Source organism: Pipra filicauda, unplaced genomic scaffold (assembly GCF_003945595.2).
Source record: "Pipra filicauda isolate LSUMZ 115617 unplaced genomic scaffold, ASM394559v2 scaffold170_size1570365_pilon, whole genome shotgun sequence".
NCBI classification, from domain to species: Eukaryota; Metazoa; Chordata; class Aves; order Passeriformes; family Pipridae; genus Pipra; species Pipra filicauda.
Window position 1 is genome coordinate 1,413,388 of NW_024104218.1, and position 26,736 is coordinate 1,440,123.

A 26,736-nucleotide genomic window follows, 5' to 3' on the forward strand; every position below is an offset into this window, starting at 1 on the left:
TCAGAGATTCAGTCTGAGGAGAAACGGCTCTTCCCTGCTGAGAGAGGTACTTTGGGATGAAACAGCTCTCGACCCAGAGGCCACGAGGTGTTCAGCTCTTCTCAGTGAGAAGCTCTGTGAAGTTGAAACTTCTGTTTCCATATCAATTGCCACATAAATTTGGCCACCGAGCGATCTCAAAGTATCACAGGATGGGTCAGGTAGGAAGGGACCACGCAGAATGTCCTCGTGGCCTGTAAATTGTGCGTTCTTTGTACCCCTATCAGTGGCACATTCTTCTTCCCAAGCTTTAATCTCCCCCTAGGCTGAGACCATTGAAGTGTGTCCAGCCCTAGACCTTAACAACTCTACCAACAAGTAATTTGTTTTTTCTGGCACTCGGACATCACTCCGAGCTTGCTTATCAGCTGCTGTTTCACAGAGTAAACCTCCCTTCTTGTTGATTAGGCTTGAAAGGTCAAACATCAAAGAACATTATGGCTTATGAAAATTTTTACGTATTCCACATTTTGAAGGGCTCTGGGGGACACGGGGCAGTCTCCGCTCCTCTCAGGGGACGCAGGACAGTAGTCGCTCCCCTCTCAGGGACACAGGATAGTCCTCGCTGCCCTCAGGGGACACGAGACTCTCAGGTGACAGGTGACACTTCTTGCCTCTCTCAAGGACGTAGGAGAGTCCTCGTTCCCCTCAGGACACGGGACACACTTCGTTCCCCTCACAGGGAAGTCAAGACAGTGCTCGTTTTCCTCACAGGGACACAGGACAGCCCTCGCTCCCCTCAGGGCACACAGGACACTCCTCTCTCCCCTCAGTGCACACAGCACACCCCCTCAGGACACGGCACGGCCCCCTCTCCCCTCGGAGCACCCCGCACACCCTCAGGCCGGGCCGCCATGGCCGGCGCGTTGCTATGGCGCGGCCCCGCCCCGCCCCTCTCCGCGCGTCCCAACATGGCGGCGGCGGGCGGGGGGCGGCGGGCGCTGCTCCCGCTCCCGGTGCCGCTCCCGGTGCCGCTCCCGCTGCTGCTCCCGGTGCTGCTCCCGGTGCTCCTGGCGGCGGCCGCGGCCGCGCGGCTCTACCGGCCCGGCCACGACCCGCTGACCGTGCTGACGGCCGGCTCGGTGCGGCCGGCGCTGCTCAACTCCTCGACCGCCTGGGTGGTGCAGTTCTACAGCTCGTCCTGCGGCCACTGCATCGCCTTCGCTCCCACCTGGCGGGCGCTGGCGGGGGACGTCAAAGGTGAGGCTGGGACCGGGTCGCGGCCGCCCGGCTGCCCTGACCGCGGCCTCCCGGTGCCCGGTGCCGGTGCAGGGCCGCGGCCGTGCCCGGGGGGCGCTGGGCTGGGGGGCCGCGGGGCCCCGGGCGCTGTGTCACCCCTGGGCTGTGCGGGCCGGGCCGGGTGGTGTGTGAGCCGTGGTGCCTCGGTGTGTGAGAATCACCCCTCCTGCCGGTGCCATGGTGGCGTTCTGAGAGTGAGCATCACCCCTCATCCTCTCCTCTGGTGGTACCTCGGTGTGAGAGCATCACCCCTCATCCTGCTTCCCTGGTGGTACCTTGGTGTGTGAGCATCACCCCTCGTCCCACTTTCCTGGTGGTCCCACACTGCCAGAATGGCACATGGCACAGAGCAAGGCTTGGGTGGTGGTAGCACATCCCCAAATTAAAGGTTTCGTAGGAATCCAGGGATAAAACATCACCTCACACAGAGTGATCCAGCTGCGGGGTTTACACGCGAGCGTCCGTGTGTGCCCATGGGAGGTTTGTTTAGACTGAACTCTTGGAGGCAAAATGCTTATCTTCTGAATGTTTCGTAAAGAGAACAGCCTACTTTGGAAGCTAAATAAAAAATATTGTGGTACTGGAAAGACCATGAATGTATTTGATCTATATCTTGCAAACTCAACATAGTGTGGATGGCCTAGAAGGGAAAAAAGGACCACCAGGAAATGATAAAAAAATCAAGCAAAGTGAGAACCAGGTTTTCAGATTTATCACATAGTGAATTAAAAAGAAGTGGTGGCCTCCACAGCTTATACTGAGAGACCTGCCTTGCTGTGTCAGCCTGCTCAGGTTTTTTGGCAGGTGCTGAAGTGTTTTACTCTGGTTTTACATGTAAGGAAACAAACAGGCCCCCCAGGTATTGGTTACATTTGATACCTTCGTTGGGGAGGAAACCAGAGATCAGATTTGTATGAAATGTCGTTCTTAACATAGTGGTATAAAAGGCTTTTAAACTGTTCTTAATTTAGCATTTCACCCAGGAGATCTTTCCAGGATGGAACAGCAGTTCTAATACACTCATGGTTTCAGTTTGAGAGGGAGTGAAGAGCTCTGGCTCTTCTCTGACACTCTGAAAAGTGTTAACAACTAACAGGAGATGTAGGTGCAGTGTTAGATGTACATGGGTTTAGATCTGTGGAAATGAAGGCCCACCCAAAAATAGGTCCTGAGGAACTCACCACACACTGAGGAATTCTGTCTGATGAGCAGAGGCTCAAAACCAGAGAAGCACAGAGCAGTCATGGTTTCAGAGCAGTCCAAACTCTCCTTACTTATATGGGGGGATTGTTTATAAAAGCAGTGGCTTTTTTCTGTTTAATCTGCATAAATTTATGTAACATTTTCACTACTGCTTTGATTTGCTTCTGGCCAAAATATATTAGATTTTCTTCTTCTTTGAAGTAATAAGGAAGTGTTTGAGCACTGCAGTGAAGGTCATGGAGAGCCTGAACTGATCTGAGCTTTTGTCAAAATAAAACAGGTTTACATACATAAACATGTTTATATATTAATACAGCAGTGTGATACCTTTGTAATTTGTAATGACTTCTTCAAATACATATTTTCTTCCTCACCTACAGTCATGATAACTGCAAATTCTGTTATGCACTTGTATTACTGGAACTACTTAAAAGGCCTCTCTCCTCTTTAGTCCTTTGAATTTTTATGAAGACTTTCATTTAGAAAGTGGATTCTGATATTTGTGGACATTGGCACTACCAGCGAATGCAATTGGCTTCTGGTGTTATTTGTCAGGAAAATGTTTCAATTTTCAAGTTGGAATGAATGGATTTTAGGAGGAGGCTGAGAACAGGCACACTTTTCATTGGGAGCTTCATCAAAAAAACCAAACCCCAGAACGTTTTGCCCACTTAGGCTGTCTCAACATTTATTTTTCAAAAATATTTACTCCTCTGCTGGGATATTAAAGCTTTCCTTGAGGATGCAGGTTTGTTTACATTAGGATCACTGTGGATGTGTTTGCTGATCTGGTGTCCAAACAAAATCCAGTTAAATTGGTGCTACTACTTTGTCCATAAAAGGCCTGTGCTAATAGACTTAATTTTTATTTTGTTTCTCATTTGTTAAATCTTGGCAATGCAACCATTGCAGATTTCATAGAACAACATAATCCTCCTGAAAAATAGGATCAGTGCTTACTTTTGTGTAATTTATGCTTTGATTTTGATACTCCCTTTCCTCTCAGAACAGGCTTTATGCTCAGAATCACAGTTCATCTTATTATAGGAGTGGCCAAAGTGGCCATTAGAGTTAACTGCCTTTTTTCTGTCTTAAAAGATGATTGAATCTATCCAGCAAAATGCCCGTGGGCTGGAATTGTGTGGTGATTTTCTGTGTAGAAGGTACAAAAACCCTTAGAAATCCCATATATGACAACCCTTCAGTTACACACAGAAGCAATCCACTCCTCAGGATTTGGAAGAACTCTTCCAAACCTAGCAGCTGTTGTTTCAAATACAACAGTGACAATTTCCTTCCCTGGATTGTTCTTTGAACACGTTTGGTGGGGAACTGCAGAAACCCTTCTCATCGTTCAGGAGGTGTTAAAATTGGCAGCTTTCAAGTAGCACATGGGGAAGAGGTGCCTTGGGATGAGATGTGTGACCTGAAACTTCCTGATGGAAAACACCCAGCTGGAGAGGAAGTTTATGAAAAGGAAGCACATTCCTTGTAGTTCACTGGTTGGAGCTGTGTAGCATTTCTCAAGTGGGAGGTTCGACCAACCTGTGGATTCCAGTTTGTCCAAGGCAGTCCTGTTCATTCCCTGGAACTTGTTTAGCGTGAACAGAAGTTTTGCTGGTTAATATGTCACTCATCTGCCTGTTTCACGTGGTTTGTCAGTCTCTATTTCAAAACTACTAATGCTAATTTAAAATTAATCAGCATTTTAAAGGAGCCTGCCCAGGCTGCAGTGGCACCGGGAACTCCGCGGTGTGGGCTGTGCTTCCAGCAACGCTGGCATCCCTGAGAAAGGAAAAGCTGCTTTTCCAGCAGCAGGAATGCTGAGCAACACACTCCCCAGCTGGTGCTCTTTAACCCAGGGGTTTAGCTGGGCTGGGGGTGCTTTGTTGTGTGGGGTTTATTTGCATTGGGATCACAGAGCTCCTATTCATGGTGCGGAGGAGGATCCAGACAGGTGGAAAAAGGAGGAGGGGGTGCTGGAAGTTGAATGGGAGAGATACCCAGAAGCCAAACTTTCCTTTTGTATTTTGCATTTTATTTGATGAAATGGACTGTTGTGTCCTTTGTGCTGCTGTGAATACGTGCCCATCTGCTCCAGCATGTTTGTGGGGTCTCCTGGTGCCCGCTCAGCTCTTGGCACGTTCGGCACAAAACTCTCCCTCAGCTGCCCCATCTCCTCCAAAGACAAATAAAGGTCAAGCTAAGTCTCAAAAGCAGTTTGGCAAAGCAGCTCTCCATCAGCTCTTGAACTTGATGAAGCTTTCATGCTCTTTGCTGTAAAAGCAAGTTTAATTTTAGTGCTTTTTAAATTTTATTGATACTTGGGAATTGGGGGGACCTTGAAATTCTGCCCACGGCTGGTTTGATTTAACTTTGCTTTAAAAAGGAGCTGTCTAAGGATTCCCTTGGAGTGCTTCTTCCTTAAAGTGATTGCTGCAGCACAGCCTGGCTCAAAAAGATAAGTTCCCAGCAAAAAGAGAAGGAAAAAGCTGTAAGTCAGTTGAAAGCTTCTATTGAAGTTACATAGGCATATTTGTAGAAATACTTGAACTCTTGTGGTTACTGCTATGAAACATATATAAAGAAAACTCACAGTGATGCTCAAACTCAACTATTTAGCACTCTGGTTAAAATGCAGGTATTTTTTGAGGTATATCTAATGTATTTCTGAACAGTGCTGATGGATAAAGACAACTTCCAGCAGACACTGTGTGAGCTGGGGGTTGTGTGTAATCCTGAGGCCTCTCAGAAAATTGTAACTTGGAGGAAAAACAGCTTGTGAAAAAACCTGTAATACAAGATACATCGAATTTATGGCTTTGTAATTGACAGCCATGGGGATGAGTAACTGCTGGATTAATTTTATTCAGGTCTATGTTCTGCATGCCTTATTTTATGAGCACAGCTAATGGGAAAAGCTGGGGAATTCGAGCCGGGGTCCTGATGGGATGACCCCAATTTCGTCTTCCTGGATTCAGTAAAATGCCTTCAGCCCTGGAACTGCTGCACTCTCTGTTGGGATTCCTCTCGTTTAGGTGCATTTAAAATCCTGATGCAGCCAAGAAAAACAGGGAGGTTTTTAGTTATTTTGAAAATCAGTAGCTCGTGTTACACTGGGGGGTAGAAATGAGCAGCAAATGAGAATCGACCGAGGGCTGGATTTTTATGCCACTGGAATCTGTCAGAGTCCTGCTCCTGCTTTCCATGGGAAGCAGGGTAATCCATCAGCTGGGATCCCTGATCACTTCTGCTGAAAATTGAAAGGTGCCTTTGTTTTCAGACTGGGAACCTGCAATTAGACTTGGTGTGCTGGACTGTGGGGAAGAGGAGAACTATGAGAGCTGCAAGGAATATGGTATTCACTTTTACCCAACCTTTAGGGTAAGTGGCAGAACATCCTGCCTTAGCTAAATAATGCATGTTCTGTAGTAAGTAAAACCATAAAATTATGTATAACTCGTTGTTCTTTAACTGGACTTCTACTTTGCTTTTTCTGAGAAAACTGCAAACTTGATAAAAGAATAGTTTGAGGGTTTTTTTGCTGAATGCAAGAGCTGATGCAGCTGTTTAGAGCAGAAATTCTGAATCTGGAAAATCCTCATGCAAAGTACTGTGCTGTTACATTTATATAACACTTTGTTTCAGTAGATTCATTAGGTAACAATTTGTACAAATATTTTTCAAATTCAAATGTGTGAAAATAAAGGAAACACATGGGAATTGCCTCATGAAAACAGCTGATTTTGTGACCAATTAAAAATTTCCCCTTGATTGATCATTCACTATTTTTCTAATTAATTTCATAATTTGCTTAAACTGGCTTTTAAAAGGATCTCGTGTTAACCAGAAGTATCTACCATTGTTCATTTCTATATCTAAATGCAATTTTTACCTTCTCTCTCTCTGTCAGTCTGTATAATCACATTTTGAACTGTGAGTCTGAGCAGAATGTGGTGGATGAAGAGGATTGAATAAACTGTGTTTGTGATGAGGGGGAACAGGAGCCATTTCACTGCAGGATCTTTTGCCCTGAGAGCAAAAACAGTATTTTTTTTAATCTTTAAAATTTTAGGTGTAAATTGGAACACAGTCTTTATTTTTCCATTTTATTTTTTGTAGCAGAAGATGACCAAGCTCCCTTAGATCTCCTGTTTAACCACTGGAGGGAGTTGGGAAAATGTGAATTGTGTTCCAAGCATATACAGAGCTGGTAACACAGATTTGGGAATCAGTTACTTTGGGTTAATGTTTGCAGTATTTTTCCTCTAAAAGTTGGCTTTATTGTTGTCAGAGTTCTGAATGGTTCATGTGAGATACCCTAAGGAAGGTGAGAAACAGGTCTTTGGAACTCGTAGATTTAGAGGGAAAACTCAAAGATAAAAATGTTTTGTAGTTAGAGCTGTAAAAGTAAAAATTCTTGAAAGCCATTTTTGGTTTTGTCTGATACAGTGACTTTTCTTTTCTCCCCCGTAGTACTTCAAAGCATTTACAAAGCAGTTTACTACTGGAGAAAATTACCAAGGTAAGAATATCCAACTGTAAGGAATCCCAGAGCCAGGGATGTGTCACACAACAAGCAAAATCCCTTTGCCTGTCAGTTAGTTTGGACAGAGATGGGATGGACACTAAATAGCTTTTTAAGACAGGATATTCCAAGCATTGTATGAAAACAGAGCGTTAGGTAGAATTTTAGACAGGCAAAACATTTGTTCTAGAATTTAGGGCTCACATTCCTCATTTTAATTTTAAATAAAGTTCTTAATTTTCCCAAATGGCTTGATAATTTTTTTTAAATTCCCTTTTTGTTTTTTTTCCCCACCACACACCTCATCAGCAGGAGATCCAATTTGCTCAGTCCTGACTCTGGTGCCTTTTGATCCATGAGCCACTTTTCCAGGCATCCTGAATTGCCCTGGGAGAGCCCCTATTCAGATGTTGCCCAACTGAAACCAGGCTTATCCCCTGTGTGTGTGACAGGATCACAGCTTGAGGTGGTTTGTCTGGGACAAAAGTGAGGTTGTGTCTTTCAATGGATTAACATTTCGAAGGCCAGAGGTCAGAGGAGAGACCACCTGCACCATTAACCCCTCCTGGCCAAGAGAGCCACGCTTGGACCTGGGGCTTTTTGGCATTTGTGACAGTTCCTGCTTTTTAATTGGTTTCTCTTCAAGCAAATCAAATATTCTCACACTCCAGTCATTTCCTCACATTGTCACCTGGCCCATTTGGTAGGATTGATACACCTTGGCAGTTTTTAATTCATGATTGATACCCTTATTGCAAAAAAGCTCCTGGAGGTGCCCACACCAAGTATTGTGAAAATGAGCACAAATTTAGAATCAAGCATTGTTTGAAGAGAAAATCAGCCAGGCAGGCAAATGGGTAGATTTGGAAAAGCCTTGAAGTTTTATTAATTTTGGGGTGGGATGACAGCTTTTAAATGTGATCTTATATTAACATTAAAATGAAATCCTGCAACTAAATCCTTAGTTCTTCAGCCAAATAGTATTCTGGGTTGTAAGTCTGAATTTAACACAAAAACCTGACACAGCAAAGCACGAGAAAACCTGCCTGCACAGGCACTCACATTCACAGAAAACCTCCTTGTGAGTCATTCTCCCCTCAGTTTCTGAAGGGGTTGTATTTTCTGTCACCTCAGCAGGAGCAGATCGAGAGCCACAAACAGTCCGTCAGAAGATGATTGACTTCCTCCAGAACCATTCCCAGGAGGTCAGACCACCTGCTTGCCCACCCCTGGACCCAGTTTGGTAAGGTCCTTGTTTCAAATGGAGCTGTTTATCTTCACTGAGTTAATTAAATAAAATATAAAAGGTCCTATTAAAGACAAAGCGAATTTTTTTCTTACTATCACTTCTGCTGTGAAATTGTAAAAGGAAATTCCATAAATATCAGTGGGTGTGTTGCATTCTGAATTTCTTTTCTTTTCTTTTGTTAAAAGGTCCAGTGATATTACTTCCCTTTTTGACAAGAACAGCCACCATTACACTGCCATCGTGTTTGAAAGCAACAGCTCCTACCTGGGCCGAGAGGTAACTGTGCCCTCTGACTGACAGGGTGTCTGGGAATGAATGTTGTCATAACCCAGCTGAATTTTAGGTTATTTAGCCAAGCAACAAACTGATTCTAGGACTGAATTCAAAGGTCATAAAGGGCAGGTCATGCCTGTTTGAGGGATCACAAAGCCAAGGGATTTTCTAGGGCAGTGCTTCTCACGCAGAGGGACTTGCTTACAAAAGATTGTGATGTCACGTTGACTTCTTCCATTCATGTGTCAGTGGAAGATTAATTTATCAACTTCACTGTTAGCACAGTTCTTTTTTTCTTTCCAGATTTGGAAGATCACAGGAAGAATATTGTCAGATTATGTTATTGTTTTGTTACTGCTGGAGAACAATTTGTGATATTTATTCTTCTGGGCAACTTTTATGATTTCAACTGTTGATAATAATCTAAAATCTCGGGTTCCCTTTCTTCACATGTAAATTCTGGGAAATTCTGTTCTAAATTAAGATGATAGCATAAAATTATTTTCACATCTCTGAGACGTGGAGGAAGTGGAAGTCTTTGGTTTCTGCTTCCCCCCATTCCATCAATAAAATATTTGATTTGGCATCTTTTCCCCACCTAATGAGCCTGCTGTTAGCTTAGACAACTGCTACTTTTCTCTTCCTGCCAAGATCTAGGATAAGTGAAGAAAATAAATTGCATAATTATCTGGGCATAATCTGTGTAGAAACATCCAATGTCTGCAAAATGTTTCTAATTAGATTTGATGCTGAGGTGGCCCAGTTGCACAAGGGGAGGAGAATGTGCTGCCAAAAGGGAGGATCACTTTGGGAAGCAGGCTGCTCTGCTTCCAGGCATTTGTTTTTGGAAGCTGCTGTGTTGATACAAGTGAGCATTACTGAAGAAAGAAAATGAGAAGATTATAAAGTTCTTCAGCTTTTTATCACACTTGCTTTGATTTTTTTTTTTTACCTGCTGCTACAGAGGAACAGTGAGAGTCATCTGATTAACACAAAGTGGAGTTTGCCTTCAGAGGGAAAGATGTTTGCTAATGTCATGTAGCATTTTAGCTTTATAGAATAGTTTAGTGAAATAGGAAATAACATTTTTTTCATGTTTACAATATGGGACAATATGGGCAAACCTAAGAGGAGTCCCAGCTCCTGAAGAAGGGAAGGCCACATGTCATCACTGTGATGGAAGGAAGGAGGCAAAGACCAGGACAGACCCAGAAAAATAATAAAAAAAGGAAGATAGGAGTAATAATTTCCAGAGAAGAGTAAATCTTGTTCCTATGCACAGAACAGTCATAGCTACACTCCCTTGGCAAACAGCTTAAGGATGCCCTTAAAGGATGGTGCACTTCACCCATTTTTGTGTTTTGTCCTACAGGATTCCTTGAACAATGTGTGATTCATGTCATCTTTTTGTTACCCAGGTTATCTTAGACTTGAGCCAGTATGAAAACCTGGTGGTGAGAAGGGCCTTGAATTCTGACAAGGCTTTCCTGGAGAAACTGGGTGTTCCCTCAGTCCCCTCGTGCTACTTGATCCACCCAAATGGGTCCCATGGCTTAATTAACAAGTGAGTAATTGTCAGTCAGAGCAGGATGAGGAGGTTCATTTAAGTTACAAAAAAAAAGCTTCTATGGATTCCTTTCACACAAAGCAAATTATTCTGTATCATCCTTTGGCCTGTAATAGTGACATGGTGTCCTGACATGTCACCAATGCACTGTACTGTTGTGCAGTTGTGTGTTATTATCAATAAGAGACCTAATACTACTTTTACTTACCACTGTTGCCTATTTCTAGCTTTAATTTATTACTGTGATATATCTGAAAAGAAAAAAACTTAGGAATAAAAGTGGAAAAAAATAAATGAAGCGTCAAAGTTCTTAAAAAAAAAGCTTGATTCTGAGTCAAAATACTTGTTCCACGTGAACATTTTTTGTGTAAAGTGAATGAATGTTATTTGTTCATATTTTGAATGGATTTTCTTATTTTGAATGGAATTTCACACCACTAATCCAAATCGTTATTGCCAAATTAAGCATTATTTCACTTCACTTTGTATGGAAGCATACCATGCTGCACTAGGACTGGAAAACATGAACCAAAGTGAATATCTTGTTTTATAAATATACTAATTTGCTTTGGACATTCACTTAGTGTGAGATTAAAAGTAATCTCTCTTTGTTGTCCATTTATGTGCAGTTTGAAGCCTCTACGGTCTTTCTTTTCTTCATATTTAAAGTCACTACCAGGTGTAAGAAAAAAGCTCCTTTTGCCACTCCAGCTGCCAGCTCAAGAAGACAAAGAGGAGGGCACAGAAACCAAGGTGTGGAAAGAGTTTGATAAGTAAGTGATGCCCTTGATTTTCAGATCAACACTTGGTTATTAAAATTTATTTTACAGGGGGTTTTTTTGCCCCGTGGGAAGCTGTGCTGTAATTTATAATAAAATCCTAGTGCAGTTCCAAATTTGACTTCATTCCATCCCAGAGGATGCACCTTGAGTTGAACAGGTTGATCACTGCTGAGTGCTCTGCATCCTTCTGCTGTGTAAAATTAAAGGTGTTCATGCTTAAAACTGGAGGAATTGGAGCATCAAAACTCAGAGCAAAGCTTTCAGCTGCTGCTTCAGCTTCATCCCTTCAGGTGTATCCAGGTAACACTTGGAAATTGGTTTAATTCCAACACCAAGGTTACAAATTGGGAGCAGCTTTTCAAACAATTCACAGGTGAAATTACTGAGGGCTGCCAGTGTTTTGGTTTTAGCAGCATCTGCACTGCTGGGGAAGGAATGTATTTCTCCAAAAGTATGGTTAAATGCTCAATTGACTTCAAAATGTGAAAAACTTACATCCCATTGCCTGAAATATATAAACCACTGACTGGAACTGTTGGAAAACTTCAGGAAGTAATCAGTGTCTCTGAAAAACTGGATAGTAAAGTAAAAAGCTGTATAATTTCTGTAGAAAAGGAGAGTTCTCTGTGTGTGCAGCAGTGAAGCAGTGCCCACTAAAAAGTGCTGCCAAATGCAAGTATAATAGAAAATACTAAAGTCACTGGAAAAGATGTTTATCATCCCAAATCCCAAAGGTTTATCTTCACCCTCTTTCTCTCTTTGTGTGAGAGAAGGATGTAAAGCCTTTGCAGAGAGATAATCCCTCAGCATCTTTAGATGGAAAGATGTAGGACTGAGTGCTTTAATTTAGTACTTATTTTCCTTTCATAGACACTATTAGTGTCATCTTCTTTCAGTGACTATTATATGAAACATTCTCTTAGCAAAACAATTTAGTTAAATTGAGCTGCTTTCCAGCAAGGCAAAATCTCGTTGACATGAATCTCCAGTCCAAGTACCTTCTAAATAGGATCCTTTGGGAGAGCCTCCTGCATTCATGTGGATGTCTCTTTATTTAAGAAACTTGATGCAGAATTTTGCTGGTTTTTAAAATTTAAGTGAGTACATTATTAATTAAGGAGATAGATTCAGAATAAGTCTGTAGTTTGAGCTGTTAGGATATAGCTCAAATATAGAATATTCTGTATTTTAATATGTTCTTTCCTGTATGTAATTTAGGAGGTGGGACCAGCCAATTTCTTGAATGATTGTTTTTTAATTCTGTGTGTTTTTAGAAGCAATAGTGGTGCTGAGCTCTTAAAAGAAACCTTAACTATTAACTATATGAAATTCTGTTTGTTTGGTGCCATTGCTCTCTCACACTGTCTGAAGTCTGTGCTCTGGGAGCACTGAAAGCTGGGGGTGTGTGCTTGATGCATTTGTACTTTGTGAAGGGGTTTTTGTTATGAAGATATTTGGTTGTGAGAGGGAACTTTTAAGGTGTTTGATTTGTTTTACGTGGTTTACTTTCGCCTGTCACAAGGTGCCTGATTCTGCCTCAAGAGCTGATGTGATTTAACTTTTACATAAAGGACCTGCAGTAAAACTGCTGCATTTAGGAGAGGATTTCTAAACTCAGTCCTTTCCAACACTGACATTTTCAGCCCTGTTTGTGCCCCTGCTCTGTGTTTAATCCACTGCTGTTGAACAGAATTCTCCCTTTGTCCATAACATGTCATTTTTCTGTTTGTGGCCAACCCAGCAGAGAAGCTGTAATTTCCTTCCATCCCCATTTCCTTGCTGACAGTGCCAGGGCTATAGTTTCATGGCAAGGTAAAGCTGGCTGGGAGGCAGAAAAGTTTAGTCAAATATTAAAAAAAAAACTTTCTTAAATATGGTTGTGCTTCATTTGTCCAAACCCTGAAGGGAATGAAAGAGTCCAGTGACACCAACCCGAGCACCCGGGGCGGGGTAACTGCAGTCCCTGGGGGGCTGAGGCTTTGATGACACCCCTCTCTATCAATTTTATCTTCATGGCTGGTGACAAAAAAAAAAGGCAAAGAAAGCTGCCAGGTTATGCCATGATTTGTGTGTTTTCCAGGAGCAAGCTGTACATGGCTGACCTTGAGTCGGGATTGCATTTCCTGCTCAGGGTGGAACTCGCCACGCACAAGACACTTGAGGGAGCTGAGCTCAAGACCTTCAAGGATTTTGTCACCATCTCTGCCAAGGTACACACTTCCAGGCTGTGATTATCTGTAAGAATGAAGTGACTCCACCATCAAATTTATTATGGGGCAAAGGTCTCTCAAAATGTCTTTCGCAGCGTTTAAATACGTGCGTCCTCAGCAGCTTAAAAAAGAGTTTTGGGGGTTTATGTATGTGCTGGTTTTGAAGTGTTTGATGCTGTTCTGACTTACTTCCAGGGTTAAAATGCATTTTAATTTAATCTTAGAGGGCTCAAAATTAAATAAAGCTTAAGTAGTCTGCAGCATGTTGAACAGCCACTGTAAATATAGTCCATTTATCAGATTTTCAGGATAAGTAGCTATTGTAACTCAGTGGGATTAAAACAACCTTTGTTTTTCATTCTTGACTTTTGGATTTCATTAATACACACTTGGCAAATGGTGTTCTGTTTAGAGATCTTAGCAGCTTCTGTCTAAATTTGGAATGTAATAGAGGTACTGAATTTAACTGATTGAGTATTTCAAAATAACAGAGGTGTTGAATATTAATGAGTACTTAAAAAATAAAAATGCTTATGTGTTACATTTGTAACATAGTGTGATATGAATTGAAAAAAATTAATTTTACTTTTTAATGCCAGTTTACTGAAGTGACCAATGTCCCTTTATATTTACTTACAGTGTAGCTACCACTATGTTTTATTTTAAAACACTGAATCAATAACTATTAAGGGAGTAATAAGGCCTATATGAACCCTTTCCAGATATCTGGATTTATCTGAAAATCAGACAGACAGTTTCTTACCCCCCTCCCCCCTCCCCTGCAGCCATCAGAGGTCAGAAATCTCTCACTGGCCTCATTTCTTTAAGAAAGTGTGGTGCTAATCTTTCCATCATATTATCCCTAAAACATCCTCTGCTCTTCCTGATGGCTCCTGGCCAGCTGATGTCATTGGCTTCCCTGGTTATTAGTGCAGAAATTGGGAATGCTCTCTTTTGGGTCCCTGCTCAGCTCCCCCTGCCCTTGCAGGGTGGGCTGCTGGCCTTTATTTGCCTTTTTTTTTTGTGGTGTAACATTTTCCTTGTATCTCCCATTCATGATTTGCAGGTGATTTTGTTAGGAAACCTTTTATACTCTTCTCCTGTTTATAGTGAGGATCATCCTGAAGTCACAGAGGTCTCTGGTTCCCTGCTTGGGGAATTTTCATTACTGAAATCCTGCTCCCTAAAGGATGATGGGCATACTCAACTTAATTCTATAGTGATCACAACCCTAATTAAAGCAAAATACCATTTCTGGTGTAAAATCATGGCCTCACCACTGACTTACAGTCCCTCACACTCATCTGCCAGACTGTGGCTTCTGTAAGTTCCAAGTTAAGGAAGTCACTGTTTCCAAATCACTTTGGAAATCACTGTTACACATATGAGAAGGAAAACCCTCTCCTGGATAACCAGCTTCTAAATTTACAGAAATCTGACCAAAAAGAACTATTTTTTGTGATTTATTTTCTAAGAGCAAGAAGGATTTCAGCCTCTCTGAGGTGTTACCTCTGTTCTGAACCTCATTCTGAATTACCCCAATGTGAAATTCTGTATAATCTATCCCAAGTTGCTCCATGCAATTCCTGCTTGTTATTCAGTGCCTTCCATTTTAATATCTTGCACATAAAAATTGTTAATTTTTTAAGCACAACTTAGTGTGAGGTGGCTGAAAGCAGAACAAGAATTTAATTTGCTTATAATCTGAAGCACTTTAAAGGCAGGAAAACAATTAGATGACGACAAAAGTGTCTTGTTGATGATGAGATTTGGGCTTTAAAATATTGTTTTCCTTGGTTTTTTTTGTTCTTCTCAGCTTTTTCCTGGCCGACAGCCTGTGGTAAAGTTGTTAGAGACCTTGCAAGAGTGGCTGGTGAGCCTTCCATTAGACAAAATCCCTTATGATGCTATTCTGGATCTGGTCAACAACAAAATGCGGGTAAGCTGGTCCCAGTTTCCAGCAGAAAATGCAGCATTAGTAAAGGATAAGATTCTATATAAATCTAAGACATCACTTACTGATGGTCCCTCAGTCATAATGGAGTTATAAGAAGGTTAAAATGAAAATAAAGTGAAATCATTACCAGAAAAAAAACAAAACACCACGAACAAAACAAACAAAAAAAAATCCACATGAAGAAATTGAAATGAGAGAATTGAACTCCACAATCCTGGCTGGGTTTATAATGAGCAAGCAATATGTGTTCCCTAATGTCAGCTTCCAGGGATCCAAGATTCCCAGTGGATATTTTGGGCTTTGCTGTGCCTGTTATCAGCAGGGCTCTCTTGGAGGTCAGAGTTGAAGCGATGGGAAATTCACCCACTGAAACAGGAATTATTCCCGAAGAGTTTCCCCAAATACTCTTTAATTTCCTGGCATGCAAAGGCCTTGCTGGAATCCCATCCCACTCTGGCAATCAAAGCCCTGTGACAGGGCTGTCCTTGCCCAGAAATTAATAAGAATCTTCCCTCCCTATTTGCTCTCTGAAATTTGGAAACCTCCTGTGTGTTTTGGGAAGCAGAGAGAGAAGTCTCCGAAACTAAAACCTTGCACTGGATTTGGGGTGTAAGGAATAAGAAGTGGGTTTAAGAAGAAATAATATTAAATTCTACATCTTAACCTGTTAAGGTTGTACCACTGGGAATCCTGTGGTACAGGTGGAGTAATATGGAATTTTTAATGTGCCCTGGGAAACTCTGTCAGAGTTTACAGTAATATTTTTGTGAGCGTTTTGTTCATGCTATTCTTGAAAAAGAAACTTTACAGGTGAAGCTACTTCATGTGTTCTGTTAGACTAATTTTAGTAGGTTTGACATCAGTATTTTGTAAATCCTGCAAGAGGGTTGAGTTTTCTAAAGGTACATCAGAGTATTTTGGACTTTAGGATTGTTCTGGGTTTAAAATTCATTTGCCTGAAGCATAAACTCATTAACAACAAGTGCAGAGAAAGTAATTGACTGTTCTTTACCCTCAATTCCACGTAGGATCAGCTGTGCTCCTACATTCAGTAGCACATTTAGGTCCCAGAGCTGCATATATCCTAAATACACCTCTTTTTTTTTCCAGATTTCTGGCATTTCTCTCACTAAGAAGGTTCAGTGGGTTGGCTGCCAGGGCAGCAGACCAGAGCTGAGAGGTTACAGCTGCTCCCTTTGGAAGCTGTTCCACACCCTCACTGTTCAAGCTGCACTGAGACCAAAAGCCTTGATAAATACAGGTAAACAGCACATTTTTTTTGGGGGGGGAGGAGTGTGTAAATCCTCAGTTAATACTGAGTTTGTGGAGGGCAGTGGCTGCAGGTCTGTACCAGCAGGGGTCAGAGCTTTGCTGCAGCTGGAAGGTTTGGAAAGCCTTTCTCCTCTCTTAGAAACGTGGTAAATAAAGTGTGTGGCCCTAAAGCTGGGAGTGAGAAAGCAGGAAAAAAAAAAATAAAAAATTTCAAACAAGGAAATTTTGAGCTCCCTGAAAAGGGATGAAAATTATTCAGGTCACCTGAGGTTGCACTGGGAATTCAGTTTGAGAAGAATGAGATTTAACCATAGAATTTAGTAGCTATAAAGCATGTACAACCATTAGCTGATCCTTCTGTAATGTTATTTATTAAATACTGAATGTTATGACTGTTTTGGGTTGTTTTTTTTCAGCTGAATGTACCTGTCATTAATCTCCCCAGTGATTTACTACTTTGCCAGCACTCTGTAAAATTGCTTGTTTTTAGACTTGCAGCATCTTGTGAAGCAGAGTGTTAATATTCTGGTGATGATTCCTATTTAAGAAACATGCTGGATATATAATCTATTTTCCTCACCCAATGAAAATAGAATTATTAATGCTAAAATATTGGCCTTCATATATTTTTATTCTCTCCAGGACAGCACTGTATTTGGTTACAATTCTATTTACTTCTCATTTAAAGCCTTTTTAGATAGTCCCTATCAGAAAGGAATACAAGAATTCAAGATGGACTGTTACTAAACCATAAACCCCAGAAATTTGCAATTTTCCAGTTGCTGATTTTATATTAAAAAAAAGTATTTCATTATTTCAGATTACAGATATGTGTGTTTGTCCAGAATTATTTGCAATCCCAGTGAAAAAATCTTTCAAATCTTAATAATTCTCCTGCAGAACAGGGATATTTTTTTTTATATAGCAAATCATCCTGTTGTTTATTTTTGTTGTTCTCTTTGTTTTGTTTGTTTTTCATGGGACAGTGGGTTAAATTTTTCCCATCTAGTGCTGTGAGTTGGAGGGGTTTGCACTGGATGATTTTTAACTGTTCAGGGTCCTGCATAAGTTAAATTCCCCTTTTGTCCCACTTGCCAAAAATGTTCTGATTAAATCTAAAAAAAAAATTCTTAATGTTTAACCACGCAAAATTGCACCTTAAATTGTGTGTTCCAAGCATGAGCTGGAGTCAAACCTGAAGTTAAAAATACATGGCAGGACCTGAGAACTCTTTGGCACAGTTAACCCTGGCTGGAAATCGGGGCAGAGATGTGATGATCACTTCTTACAGCCAAAGAATTGGGTCAGTCTGAGACTGTGGGATTATGTCTTGGGAGGTTTTCCTCTCCTTATTGCTTGTTTAAATCCCATCTACTAAAAAGCATGATGTACTCCCTAATCCTTCCCACCACAGGTAGGGTTTTATGGTTCTTGTCCACTTTAAAGATTAGGGTTACCCTGAATTGCAGTAGTTTGGGAGGAGAGAGAAAAGGAGGATTACACGATGATACATGGCAGATGTTAATAGAAGATTCATCTCGGGGGCTGATAAAAGAAAAACAAACCAAATGAGCCATTTTGCAATTGTTTGTTTTCTTTTGAAAGCAGATGTGTTTTTCTTGAGCGTTTCCTCTGGGTGAACTCGCTGTGGATTTAGTGAGAAAAGGCCTTTATTGGGCTGGACTTGAAATATTTTCCTGGGGAAGGGTGAGATTTTGAACCTGCAGCGGGAGCAGCACAAGGGATCCAAAGGATCAGAACTGCTCACACCCAAGGATGTGTCAAATCACTGCAGAAATCAAGTCCTGAGCACACTTAATTATAAAGAAATGAGTTTTTAGATAACAGGATCTATTGGTGTGAATAAGACAGGCTTGGGGATTTTATAATGAACTATCTGGATTCTTTCTTAATCTGAATTTGAAAGATCTCCCCACAAAATGAATTTTCAGGAGTGTAACATTGCACAGGAGAACAGATATAATTAAATTTTTGTATGAATCTGTTCCTCCACAAAGAGATTATTTGCAAGTAGTTACTTTGGTTGTGTTTGTCGTTGTTTTTTTTCTGAACATGTATTTTATTATAAATAGTAAAACTGTTCTGCCTGAAATTCGTTTCAACTTTCCAAAATTATTTTCCAGCCTTCCTTTTAATACAGTAATTTAATCTGCTTTAATCTCATAGCTTTTATTTATACATGTCTGTTCAATCACAGATATTGAAGGGGCTGAGGAGAGATTGGTTGCTGTTTAGGATTTCTTTTTGGCTTTAAAGACTTCTTTTTGCTGCTGTGTTTAAGAATATCGTGGTGTTATTCTAAATAAAGGTGTAATGACAGTCTACATGTATTTCTTATATACATAACAAGAGTGCTCTGATAGTTTGAGCAGGTTTTGTGGAGGATTTTTTTCCTTCCAAAAAACAATGCAATAGTAAATTATGCCAGTGTTCAGCAGCAGGAGGCTGTAATTTGATCAGTCTGCACCATAAAATGTGTTTAATTTGACAAGTGTGTGTTCATGGTAACACAGGGTACATTTTTAAATGCATTTTGACATAATTTACTGGGTCAATTAAGCATGAATCAGAAATTCTGTGAGACAGAGATGAAACCATTAAGAGTTCAACAAATTATGTCAGGTTTTCAAGCCACTTGGAGATGTAAGAACTACCTGCTGACACAGTAAGGGTCACAAAGTTCTCCATCTGGGGAGACCTTATTTTACTTCAGAATTAATTATTAACTAGTTAGTGTAAAAGTGTGAGTGTTATAGAATAATAATGTGTTTGTGTTTATTTTAGGAGGAATTCCTGATTCACTCTTGGAAGTGCAAACGTTGCTCAGCAGCTGTTCTGTGGGTGCATTCAGTGCCTGCCAAAAAAGCTGTGGAATTAATAAGTGTAATGAGATTCTGGTGCTCTAATTCCTCAGTAACAAACAGGCATCACAGGCACCTTGGGAAATACTGACCTGAGGGGCTTTGACTCCTGATTTTCCAGTAGAAGGATCACCATAACTTCAGGGCCTGGGCATAAATGTCATGTTATGCATACCATAAATATTCATTTAATTATTGGGCAAGACATTGGAGAAAGTCTCTGCTTCCAGAAGAATTGTGACACACAGACAGCGTGAACTTTGCATGTTCTAACAATTTCACAATGTGCTCTGGTAAAAATTAATGTCTGGCTCTCATTTAACTAAGTTTTTTCCCCCCCTTGAATTGTCAGATACTCTTTGAAAGGAGAAATTTCACTGGAGAGAACACTTGACTTTTAACTCTTCTTTTAATGTGTTATTCAGGGTAACTTTGAGCACAATTGTACATACTAAATATGTTGGCTTGTATTGGTATAAACACCTACTTTGCATTTTTAATAGCGCTATTGCTCAATCAGCATTTTGGGAACCTCAGTGTGTTGGAAATAATTCCCTTGTGGTTGTGTCTGATACCCCAGACAAGCTTTCCAGTGTGTTGTGGAAAGCACTGTTTGAGAGGACTTTAAGCTCTATTTATTGCCAAATAATTTTGGTTCTAAATGTCTCACCTCAACTGCCTAGTGGCAATGTTATAAATGAACTACTTAGTGACAATATTATATATGTATTTTGTTGGAGGGAGTTTTTCTTCAAAGAATTCTGTGAAGCTTTTAGTCCCTCTAAGATCTTTGTGACTTATTTTTACACAGATCCTGTATGGTGACACTTGTGCTCTGGATATCTTTAAATTACAAAAGTGTCTATTTTTAGAGTCAGGTGTGAATTTGCCTGGAACAAGAGTGGTGGAATATTTCCTTCCCTTTTCCCCCAGTTCACTTTTGTGTTGAAGTGCCTGTGTTGGTCCAGAAGGGGCTCAATAAACCTGTCCCTTGTGTTGCAGGTCTCGAGGACAATCCCCAGGTCGTGCTGCAGGTCATGAGGAGGTACATCCAGCACTTCTTTGGGTGCAAGGCTTGTGCTCAGCACTTTGAGGAAATGGCCAAAGAGTCCATGGATTCCGTGAAAACCTTGGACAGGGCTGTCCTGTGGCTCTGGGAGAAGCACAACGTGGTGAACAACAGGCTGGCAGGTATGGGAGGGAGGCACCTGAGATCCTGTGCCCTTGTGGGATATAATCACCAAACACCTTTCTCAAAGGTAGTTTCTTCTGAAATTTCACCTGTTGCTCAGTGAGAGGTTCTTTCTGGAGTCCAAATCAAAACCTTCTCAAAAAAGGGACAACAAAAGTGGATAAAAATTAATCACATTTCTTTCTGTGACACTTTAAATAGAGGTTAAAACCTGTCTTTGTTGTGGAGTGATGCTGGTTGGAAAAATATAATTGAACAAGAGACTTTCTCAGGAGAAAAGAGCCTGAATTATTGGCAGATCAGCAATGGAATAAAATAAAATATGAGGGAAATCTGTGCCCCCCTCTAGATCGTTGTGTTTTCAGTTAGACTAAAAGTGCTGTTAAAATACTGGTTGTGTTTAATCCCTTCTGTTATGGAGGTATCAAGTAACTAAAGCACTAAAGAAAATTGGTTTCTCTTTGCACTAAATCCCTGTCTGCTGTTATGGATCTGGGTAATGTAGCATTAGTTGCAATTTAAATATGCTACATTGTGTTCCTATCATGGTCCCGCTGAATTCCCCAGATTTATCAAGTATCAGATACTGTTGTGAGCACGAACAGTTTGTCTCCTTTCTCCAAGGAGGAGAAGAGAAGTAAATGATAAGGGATTAAATAAAAAAACATCCCCTAATTTTGGGTTACAATTGGCTGGGCTGTGAACACAGAACCAGGCAACTCCTCTTGGCTTGGACTTGCTAAGTGGTGGAGCAATACACTTATTTAGAGCATTAAGGTATTGGAAAACTCACAGGGATATTGATTTAGGTGATGCAACAGCCAGCTAAAATACCCTTTTAGTAAGAAGTATAAACCCCCTGGAATAAATAATAATGTTAAATTATGCTTTTTAAGTTTGCTAAAATTTCTCCACGGGACAGTGATGTATTTTCACCCTTAAAAGCTGCGTCTGTATTTGTGGTCACACGTGTGGCCTCCAGTGAGAAATGGTGTTTGGGCAATGAAAACACCTTGGCACAGCCCTGGAGTGGGTCAGGAGCTGCCTGGATATGGCTCTGCCCTGTGGAATTACTCCCTGTTGCTTTAGAATGGGCAGAATTTACAGCATTTTCCTCTTTGGCAGCAAAACACAAAGTACAGGGAATTTTCTGTTTGTAATCTCACCATAATTCATTTTGTTTCTACTTTCTCTATTGAAACAATTTGATTACTGAGTGATCTTTTAAGATAAAAAGGCAAATTTGCTCTCTTGCTTGTACATATCAAGGAGACACATATTTTTAAGCATCCTTTGAATCCCTGTTTTACTCAAAATCATGGGGAAGTTTCCTGCCTTTAAAAAAAAAATAAATAATAAAATGAGAGTCTGTTTTTTTAAAACATTTTAAATGTTAGTGTACTAATAACAATCAGCTAAATAAATTAGCTTTTTCTTGCAAGTTTTTTTCCAAAAATTATCTCCATCCATGTTTTGCAATGTTATTTTTTAGAGCAAAATGTGACACCAGCTCCAGCCTTCAGCTCTGCTGTGAACATCTGAAATGTTCAAACTGGATCTAATTCAAGACAGCATTACAGGTTTAAAGGCTAAAAAAGAAAAATTACAAGCTGAAAAATACATCTTAAACATAAGAATGGTTTTTCAAGTGCTAAAACCAGTTTGCTCCAGCAGTAATGCAAAAAGCTGTGGAAAAGCAAGCTTAGGATGGAATGATTCACAGCACAGAAACATGAAAATATCTGAGTCTTTGGCCTTGAAGCTGCTCCTGCAACCCGGGCAGAACACAGGGATTAAGGAGCACTGAGTGAAAAGAGCAGTTTGTTTTGCACCATAATTCAGGTTAACCCTGAAGGGCCCAGATGGTTGTGTCCTCCTGCCTCCTGAAAGCAGCAATTGCAGGAGCTGGGGCTGGGATTCCCACCCTGCAGCTTTTCCTGGGGAAAAAAAAGGCAAATAATTATCATTTTGTGTTTGTGTTTTGAAATGCTTCGGGTTGGAATTGGTGCACCCCTGAGGAAACTTATGGATTTCCAAATTTGTTTGTGATTGTTCTTGGTTTAATACAAACATCATTGTGCTGTGGGGTGTTTTTTGAACAACCCCACTCTTTGTGAGTGGGAAATGCTCTCTGGGAGGTGTCTGGTGGTTCAGCTTTCCCCGTTCTTTCCTTGATTTTTATTCTGATATTTATTTTTACTGCTTTTTTTTTTCTCCTCCCAATCAGGTGATTTGACTGAAGATCCAAAATTTCCCAAAGTTCAGTGGCCAACTCCAGACATTTGTCCTGCATGTCACGAGGAGATTAAAGGACTGCACAGCTGGAATGAAGAGCAAGTCCTGCAGTTCCTGAAATCCCACTACAACAGTGACAATATCCTCTACAAATACACCGAGAGCCAGACTGACTCCAGTGACCCCGAGCAGGGAGACACCAGGGAGGGGAAGGACAAAAACCTGCTGAAGAATCCAGGGGGAAACAGAGAAAATAAGCTCCAGGATAAGGAAAATTCAGTAGATTCGGGCTTTAAGGGGTTAGAGAAGCCCAGAGGGAATCCTGGAGCTGTCCAAGGTAGCGGGAAAAATTCTGTGGCATCAGTGAACCTCAGAGAGGTCAGGCAGGCTGTGTCCTTCCTAGGGATTGGCTTTTCCAACATAGACATGAGTCTCTGTGTCATCCTCTATGTCGCCTCCTCCTTGTTTTTGATGATCATGTACTTTTTTTTCAGGATGAGATCCAAGAGGTGGAAGGTGAAGTATTACCGGCCCGCGGTGTAGGGGTTCTCCGTGTCCGTGGCTGTTCCCAGACACAGCTTTAACCTTTATGATCAGGGATTTTGTACACAGTATTCCTTTGTCCCGAGGCATTCCCAGGTGTTGGATGTGAGGAGCTGGCTGTGGGAAGCCGAGGCACACGTGGCTGTGCTCTGGAGGGAGCGTTGCATGTGTCAGGGCAGGTTTTTCCATGACTTACCACCGACATCCTTTACTCATTCTCAGAGTAAACATTGCATTATGCAATCCACTGTGCCTGCTGGGGGAGGAAATTGGATATTGTTTTGTGTACTTCAAGTCAGGTGTTATTTTTTTTTTTAGTTTACCCAGAGCTGGTTTCACCTCCCCGAGTGCTGAACAGTTCCAGTGGTACTTTGGCTGCTTCCTTTGGAGGAGCAAGAATTCTGAGAGGTTTTTCTTTTTTTTTTTCAGGAAACGAGTTTCATTCTGATTAAACCATTTCTAAACCTCTGTGACTTTCTGAAATATTATTTACATGGCATATTTAAAGGAGAAAGCATTCTGTGTCCACATCATTCTTGTGTATTCCAGCCAAGGACGTGTGTGTGACTGCCTGGATAGGAGTTTTTTGGGGCAGTTTGTGTCTCAATTAGCAGCCTGATTCTGATTGCTAATGGTCATCATTTTATTGGAGATTAGGTGTGAGCAAGGACAGACCTGGAACTGGTGCTTTACTTGCTCCACTATTGGATATGTTGATGGAACATTGGATAACTCACCTCATTTATGAGCCAGGAAAATAGCTGAGTAATTATCTTGCTATCCAGGTGGAAGCCAATCCTGATGAACTCTAGTAAAGGAAAACAGGGTTTTCAGAGAAGGCCAGTGAGATTTGTATTAACATGGCAGAACAGATTGAAAAATCTGGGAATACTTCTGTTGGATAACTCCATTATAACATAACAATTAATGCTTCCCTTGGGATTTGCAGCTCTGAGCTCACAGAGTGTCACCTGCCGGGTGTGAATTGTCTGTGCAGGGCACAGAACAGCCCTTCCCTCCCTCCCTGCTGCTGGAATGCTCCTGCTGGAGTCAGGAGGGGCTCTCTGATGGTTCAGGGCAGAGCTGCTCCATTCTGGGACGTGGCAGCAGTTGGGAATGTGGCATTTTCCTTTACTGGTCAGTCTGGGGGCCTGGTGGGCAACAATTAGAAGAAACCCTGAAAACAGCTCTAAAATTACCATTGGGAACAGGAGTTCCTGTGATCCTGACTGGGGGGATAATTCAGGTCCTGGATAGTGAAGTTTCTAATCCCATCCAATGTAATTGAGCATGTTCTAGTTATCCATTACCTAATCTTTAGTTAATCCTAATAGGTTTTGGCCTCAATGTTTTCTCGTGGCAGTGAGTTCTCCAGATTAATTATGTTATATAAAAAGGCTTTTCCTTTCAATTCTACATTTGCAACTTTTAATTTAATTGAATGTTTGCTGGCTCCTCTGTTACACGAGAAGGAATGAGGAGTCTCTGGCCAAGCCCCTGTGTTTATGCCATCAGTGTGTCCTCCTCTGGTTTCCCTCATAAGCCCCAGAGTAGAAAGTTTAAAACCCGGCAACAAGAATGATCTAAAAAGCACAAAAACTCCACAGGGTTATTTTTCTTCATGATCAAATCTTGTTTGTTCACAAAACTGAATATTTCTGACGTGTTTCTGCAACTTCCACTTGGAGTAACAGAACTGAGCTTCAAGGATTCCCTGTCCCTTGTTGCTTTTGACTCCCTGCAATTCCAGCACTTTGGGTATTGAAACACCTTGTAAGCAACTGGAATGATGGTGGAAGGTGGGACAGGCTCAGCAGTGCAGGTTGGTTTGGGCTGGAATCCAATAAGAGATCCCAGGAAGAGGCTGGTTAAGAGGAAAACCTGGAGATTCCACATTTAGTTTTGAAAATCGGGCAAATTCTAAGTGACCTAATCTGGGCAGGTGTTCTCATCCCAAAAGCAGGGACATTTAGCTTTTAAAAACAAAGGCAAGCACCTAAAAACCCCTAACCCAGCACAGCAGTGTTGGATCTGGGAAACTGGGCCTTCTTCTGTGGGACTGTTGGATTCCTGCTGTGGGAATTGCTGCACATTCCAAAGCTGAAATCCAGTCATTGCTGCTGTTGATTAGAATTCTAGCACATACAGAGACCTGACTTGATTAGCTTTGGCTCATTCTGCTTGTGGAAACAAAAGGCTTTGGAGGTTTTTAGGAATTATTTTGCCTTTAAAAAGCAGCAAATGTGGGTTTGGAATAAGTTGGTGGGTTTGCTACACACCTTTAACTTCCACATTGCTGTGACCCTGCTGCAAACACAACAAAAGGAACCAATACTCAAACTTCCAGTGGCTTTTTTTTGCCTTTTGAGAGTGTAAAACTATGAAATCAGGATGTTTCTTGTCCGTGTTGGTGCTCCAGCTCTTGCCAGTGAACCAGCCAAGGCTTTCACTTCAACAACCTCATCTGGGAAGGTTTTCCTTGCTTTGAATTCAGTTGTGTAAATCTTGGTTTGCTTGTTCTTATTTTCCATCTTTATAATGACAAATGGCATCGTTTTATGTCTCTGTAACGGCACAGTCTGTGCTGGGGGATGGGTGAGGCTGCCAGGAAAGTGGTTCTGTTTTAAAAATTGCCTCCAGCCCCATCTCCTCAGTCCTGGAGGGTTTATTTGTGTGGTGTGTTGTGCCACAGAGGTTCCTGCAATGCCCCTTCCCTGGGCTGGGGCCAGGCAGTTCCAAGAGGGATTTCTTGGCCCTTTGTAATTCATGGAGCTTTCTTTGCTCTCTGGATATTTTTAAAGAGGGAATATTAAACCTGCATAGAAAATAAAAGGAGTAGAATGTGCCAGGAGAGAGAGAAAAGCTGCAAGTGCTAAAGAAACCTAATAAAGTTATTCCTGAGAACTGCTAATTTTTGATTTCCAGCAGTGTGTCCATCCTGCTGTTCCTGCTCAGAGCTGGATGGGAACAAAAGTCCTGGGTGTGTTGTCTCAGTCTGTGCTTTGCACACGAGGTGTTGGAAATAGTGATGATACCATTGCAGTAATTTAAATGTTCTATTTATTTGAATTCAGTAACTTGACATTTTCGAGTCTGTTCTGGTTTGGTTTGGTTGGTTTTTTTACTGTCTCATTCCTCTCTTGGAAGGAAAAGTGACTGTTTTGTACTAAATTGTAAACTAATGTGCTTGTTTAAAATAAATTGCAAACATTTGGGCAAAGTGGTGCATTTGGGCTCTTCACCTGCGTTTTCCAACTGGTTTTAATTTTCAAATTGTTTTTAGCTAAACTGTATTCCCAGGCTTGCCCATGTCCATGTCTGTGTCAGACCACATCCATCATTTTGTGTAGGTGTTTAATTCTGAGGACAGGTGAACCTTTACTCCGTTTCTTTCACTGTTATCCCATAAATTTCTGAAATGTCAGGGAATGCTTGGCACTGAAAGTCGTTTTCTGGCTGGCCCCTGACCTTGCCTGGGAACCAGCAATATTCCCCTGGGGTCCCTTAGGACTGGGGTCATCGCCTGAATCCTTGAGGGCAAACCTGGGCGTTGTCCCTGCCGGGG

The 26,736-nt window shown here is 41.4% G+C and overlaps 1 protein-coding gene across 2 annotated transcripts; it reads left to right on the forward strand.

Annotated features, from left to right (window-relative positions):
• Positions 1–893: 893 nt before the first annotated feature.
• On the forward strand, positions 894–26,391 carry QSOX2 (quiescin sulfhydryl oxidase 2). 2 transcript variants are annotated; one of them, XM_027731725.2, is made up of 12 exons: positions 894–1,239; positions 5,765–5,865; positions 6,958–7,006; positions 8,144–8,252; positions 8,444–8,534; positions 9,950–10,095; positions 10,728–10,871; positions 12,961–13,090; positions 14,907–15,029; positions 16,158–16,308; positions 20,204–20,392; positions 22,621–26,391. In XM_027731725.2, the coding sequence occupies exons 1-12, from the start codon at positions 894–896 to the stop codon at positions 23,169–23,171; spliced, it is 2,130 nt and encodes a 709-aa protein (XP_027587526.2). In that variant the 3' UTR covers positions 23,172–26,391. The 2 variants fall into 2 exon arrangements, with proteins under 2 accessions (XP_027587526.2, XP_039235524.1); XM_039379590.1 differs by having other exon boundaries at positions 936–1,239; positions 8,147–8,252.
• The last annotated feature ends 345 nt before the right edge of the window (positions 26,392–26,736 follow it).

Bases quoted from the DNA above. Each gene is read 5' to 3' on its own strand.
- QSOX2 (XM_027731725.2), top strand. From the start codon at position 894: ATGGCCGGCGCGTTGCTATGGCGCGGCCCCGCCCCGCCCCTCTCCGCG. The intron at 1,240-5,764 runs GTGAGGCTGGGA...CTTTGTTTTCAG, and splicing joins GCTGGCGGGGGACGTCAAAG to ACTGGGAACCTGCAATTAGA. The intron at 10,096-10,727 runs GTGAGTAATTGT...ATTTATGTGCAG, and splicing joins TCCCATGGCTTAATTAACAA to TTTGAAGCCTCTACGGTCTT.